At 42.3% G+C, this 5,333-nt stretch overlaps 1 protein-coding gene across 1 annotated transcript in view; it reads left to right on the top strand.

Annotated features, from left to right (window-relative positions):
- The window catches only part of Prss37 (serine protease 37), a 5,917-nt gene extending 950 nt beyond the window's left edge, over positions 1–4,967 (top strand). The window contains exons 2-5 of the mRNA XM_008823536.1: positions 2,297–2,438; positions 3,477–3,730; positions 4,356–4,492; positions 4,801–4,967. Of these exons, the coding sequence (XP_008821758.1) occupies positions 2,297–2,438; positions 3,477–3,730; positions 4,356–4,492; positions 4,801–4,944 (677 nt within the window). The 3' untranslated portion in view covers positions 4,945–4,967. The remainder of the gene's footprint in view (positions 1–2,296; positions 2,439–3,476; positions 3,731–4,355; positions 4,493–4,800) is intronic.
- Positions 4,968–5,333: the final 366 nt, after the last annotated feature.

Raw genomic sequence — 5,333 nt, 5'->3', positions numbered from 1 at the left:
AATGCCATATTGGGTTTTGTAGAGCATTCTCATTGGGACAGCTGTACTGCACAAATAGCATCCATTCATGTCAGCTGCCACTTCATACGCAAGGCACACAAAGCCAGGTTGAGTCATGACTGTTGTTGTCTGAGACAGCTTTGGTGCAGGGCCTCAAAAGCAGTGGTTATTAAAAGGGTTGAAGCAGGAAGTGTCTTGTTGCTTGGGAGAGAATCTTACTCGAAGTGGAAGCTTTGCAGAGGGTAGAGAAAACTGTTTCTGCAGGATCTTAAAACATTTTTTTAAAGTAATTCTGTGAGAATTTCATGCAATGTATTTTGATCATATTCCTCTTCCTCCCCCAATTCTTCCCAAATCCACACCCTTCTTCCCTACCCACCCAACTTTGTGTCCTTATTTTTTTTTTAACCCATTAAGTCCAATTTGTGTTACCCATATACTCTTGGGTGTGAGGCCATTCACTAGAGTATGGTCCACCACACCACCAGGGGTTACCGCCCTTAAGGAAAACTGCCTTGCCCTCTCTCAGCAGCTCTCAATTGTCAGTGGCTCCTCAGCTATGCATGGGAGTCTGTGCCCAACTTCACTCTCCATGTTAGGATTTTGTCTAGCTTGAGTCTTTGCAGGTCTTATGCATGCTGTTTAAAAGTGCAACTGCCCTGTTAACAATGTTGGGAAAACACTGTTTCCTTGTGGTCATCCACTGCTTCTGGCTCTTAGAATCGTTCTGCCCCTCTTCCACAATGATCTCCGAGCCTTGGAAAGAGGGGATATAATATAGGTGTCCCATTTAGGGATGAACATTCCAAAGTCTCTTATTTTCTGCATCTTGACCAGTTGTGGGTCTCTGTATAAATCTTCACCTACGGCGAAAAGAAGCTTCCCTGACAGTTGAGAGATGTGCTAATCTACAGGTATAACAATAAATCATTAGGTGCTGGTTTAATACCATGTCCATTTGGCAGAATAACAGTAGTAGGTTCTCCCCTACAGCCTATCTAGCCACAGATTCTTGACCCTGATAATGGTGCCAAGTATGGGTTTCATCTTGTGGAACGTGAAAAATTGAATTCTTGTGGCTGGAATTATCAGGCCACAAGTTATGAACAAGTTTTAATTTTTTTGAAGCTGGGTCTCACTATGTAGTCCTGGCTGACATGGAATGCCCTACATAGACCAGTCTGGCCTCAAACTCACAGAAATCCTCCTGCCTCTGCCTCGACCTACCAAGTGCTAGAATTAAAGATGTGTGCTACCATGCCCAGCCCAAGTTATAATGCTTGATACTTATTTCTAAATTGCTTTCCAAGAAGATAAAATCAATTCACAAGTACTAAATGTGTCAGTCTCATTAAACCCTTTTCATATTAAATAGTATCAATATTAACAAAAATGATTATTATAAGTATTATATAAAGTACTTTACATATCTACAACATAACCTCTACACCTAAGGCTCATTGAACATAGTGGAACAAGTGGCAGAGAGAATACAAACGCATCTCTCAACTCTCAACAAAACCCCCTCAGGCAACAGAGGACAATGAACACAAAAGAACAAATGGCCAAAGCACAGAGAATAAGAGCCTGCAGAGTGTAGGTCCTTGGACAGGACTCCTATACTAAACTCCACCCATCCAGGACTCAGGGACCATTGTGGAAAAGGGGGGGGGTGGAAAGACTGAAAGAGCCAGGAGAGGATGTACATGAACAGAAGGAAACAGCATCCTACAGGCTCCTGGAACACTGCACATATGAATCTATAGCAATGGTGTCAGCATGCACAAGACCCATGCAAATTCAAGCAGGCAAAACACTGTGAAAATGGGCAGCAGACCCCAATCTTAGCTGAAGAAATATTGGCAGCTTTCTACTGCTGGGTGAGGAAGAGCTGATTGTCTTAAAGGGAATGACTCTCAATAGGCTACTAGACCTCAGTGAATGAGCTTGCACTGAGGAACATCAGGGGACACTAACTTGACTTGGCAAGCCTTAACACAAATGACAGAATGCATCAGATCCAGTGGGGGAGCTATGGGAGGTGCCAATGGGGAAGGGGGATAAAGATGATTAAGATGTTGTTATGAAATATACAAGAATTCAATAAAAATTTTACCAAAAAAGTGTGTCACTTTAATTTTATACCTTTATTAGAAAAAAATGCCATATATACTCATAATTCCTGGCCAATTGGATACTTCTATTAAAATCATCCATATTCCTTTTTAGCTGGGAAGCTACTGCTGCTTTATTTATTTTGACATTTACATATTAAGAATATTGTTTGTTTTCTCAGGGTCATCTTTCTTTACTCACTCAGTTGTGCAGAAAGAAGATCATGCTCCCTATTTAGTATACCTCAAATCCCACTTCAACCCCTGTGTGGGTGTCCTCATCAAACCCAGCTGGGTGCTGGCCCCATCTCACTGCTACTTACCGTGAGTATTGAGCCACCCTACTGAGAAAGTCTTTAAAAGAAACTAATTGTGGGGCTAGAGAGATGATTCAGGGGTTAAGAGCACTGGCTGCTCTTGCAGAAAACCCAGATTCAATTCCCAGAACCCACATGGCAAGCAATAACCATCTGTAACTCCAGTTCCAGGGGAATCAGACACCCTCTTCTGACCTCTGTGAGCATTGAACAACATGGGTTCACTCATATACATGCAGGCAATACACTCATATACATGAAATAAAAATAATAAAATATTTTTAAAAGAAACTAATTGCAAAGTGATAGTTTCATGACCCCCAGCAGCAGTGTTTCGAAAACACAGTGATCATCCTTATGCTTAACGGGAAGGAATGGTTTCAAGGGAATGAAAGACTCCTGCATGAAGAGACTAATAGGAACAGTAATCTATCATCCAAAGTCTTAGCCAGTCTGTGGCAAGGCTGCAGGGAGAGAGCTGGGAGAATAAATACTCCAACCTCACCCTTTTCCCTCCGAACACCTTCTGGTACTTTTTATTGGCTATAAGCCAAAAAACAAGAAAGTTCATTGATTTAAACCACATATCACCTCCTGCATCTTTAAAGAAGGAAAGAAGAGGGTTGTTAGTAGGTTTGGTGAAGAAAATAAAACATATCCAACACTCTGGTCATTTCATTCTCCTGTCCCCACTAAAATAGAAATTGCCCATTTAGACAGGTGAGGCCTGAGGAGTGCTGAGTACTAGATTTGACGTGCACTATTTTCCTCTCCATTGCTTTAAAGATGCTACATTCAAAAGCAGTGCTTAAGGAGTCCACTAATTACTGTTTGACCATGAGCAAATTCCTACTATGTGTGTCTAGTTCTTCACTTGTAAAATGGGAATAAACATAAGGTCTACTGCACAGACCTATTGTGAGTAAAAGGAAATCTAAATACAGCACTCACCACAATAACTGGCACATTGCAACATACAATATTCAGTACTCGGGATGACGATGATAATGATAGTGACAAGTTTGTTCCCAACCCCTTCTTGCAGAAATCTGAAGGTAATGATGGGAAATCTCAAGAGCAGAATCAGAGATGGAACAGAGCAGACAGTTCACCCCATCCAGATTGTTCGCTACTGGAACTATAGCCACAGTAATCCGCAGGATGACCTCATGCTCATTAAACTGGCTAAGCCTGCCACCTTCAACAACAAAGTCCAGGTCCTTCCCGTTTCCAGCACCAGTGTCCGACCAGGCACTGTCTGTTTGCTCTCAGGTTTGGACTGGAGCCAAGAAAACAATGGTAAGTGCACGTTCTACAGAAAACAAGGTCATTAATTTTACCCTTAAAGAGAAGCATGTTCTGCGAGCTCTGAGATTAAAAGGGAGTGGAGAATGCTGGACCCAAGGGAGAAGCTACAGGAGTGATCTAGAAAGACCTGCCTAGAAGTTCAATGCTTCTCCATTCCTGGTGTCAAATGATCTTCCACCACCTCTGCAGGGCATTGGCAGATGGATCCCATGGGCCACTTGACTGCACAGAGGCTACACCATTCCTGATTGCCAGGGACAACATTTGCGTTAAGGAAGCTGTGGTCCTACTTCCGTCACATGTTCATTTCACATGTAAAGGACATCTCAAAGGACTTAAGTCAGGTCACTTCTGGATACAGAGTAGAAAGACAAGTCTGCATTTCAAAGACACATAAGACTATTTCACATGGGAGAACACTACTGTGTGTGTCCAGTATTTCATTTGTATAATGGGAATAATCTTCAGGAATAACTCTCCTAACTCTGCTCAAGTTCATTTCTTCCTCTTTTTTCCCTTTATTTTCTTCATGCATGTACAGAAAGATACCCACTGAAGTACAGGGTTGGGGTTAAGTATAAACAGCAATTGTGAGTGGAGTGTTGTTTTCCCACAGGCAGGCATCCTGACTTAAGACAGAATCTGGAGGCCCCCGTGATGTCTGACAAAGACTGCCAGAAAACTGAACAAGGAAGGAGCCACAGGAACTCCTTATGTGTCAAGTTTGTGAAAGTATTCAGCCGACTATTTGGGGTAATCTTTTCTCACATTCACATTTCATTTACTTGTCTGTGTCTAGAAAGCTACTTAACCAGATTACAATTTATTTTAACTTCCAAATCATTTCTGAGGATTTGATAAGGTCAGTGCAATGACATCTTCATTTTTTCGGTCCTCCTCTCCTTACAAAGGATCGGTATTCATGAAAGTACATGATAATCTCTTGTTAATAACAATTGCTGGATGTTCAGAAAAGTGATGGAAATAGGCATTGCATTGCTTCTAAAAATTCAATCTCTCTCTCCCTCTCTCCCTCTCCCCCCAATCCCCACCTCTGGCAGGAGGTGGCTGTTGCTACTGTCATCTGTAAAAACAAGCTCCAGGGAATCGAGGTTGGACACTTCATGGGAGGAGATGTCGGCATCTACACCAATCTTTACACATATGTGCCATGGATTGAGTCAATCACTAGCAAGGAAAACTGATGTCCTGCTTTTCCTTCTGCGTCCTATTCTCTCTGCAGTTGACTACTAAAGTCCATACGCTATCTGAACTCAAAATCTCCAAGTAAAAATCTTTGGATGCAGCACACTGGCAACCAATGTCTTGTTTGTGCCCTTGCCCACATACTATAATGATATGAAGAAATAAGTAGTAAATAAGTAGTTACTCTTAGAGTTGGAGAGATGGCTCAGTGGTTAAGAACACTGGTTGTTCTTGTAGAAGACCTGGGTTTGAATCCCAGCACCCACGTGGCAGCTAACAACTGTCCATAACTCCAGTTCCAGGGGATCCGACAGCCTCTTCTGTCCTCCATGGGCATTGCATGACACGGGTGTACTTACCTACAAGCAGGCAATACACGCATACACAT

The sequence above is a fragment of the Nannospalax galili genome, unplaced genomic scaffold, assembly GCF_000622305.1.
Source record: "Nannospalax galili isolate Female #2095 unplaced genomic scaffold, S.galili_v1.0 scaffold307, whole genome shotgun sequence".
Taxonomy (NCBI): Eukaryota; Metazoa; Chordata; class Mammalia; order Rodentia; family Spalacidae; genus Nannospalax; species Nannospalax galili.
The sequence above is the reverse complement of the archived record's forward strand: the minus strand, read 5'-3'. Positions and strand labels throughout refer to the sequence as shown.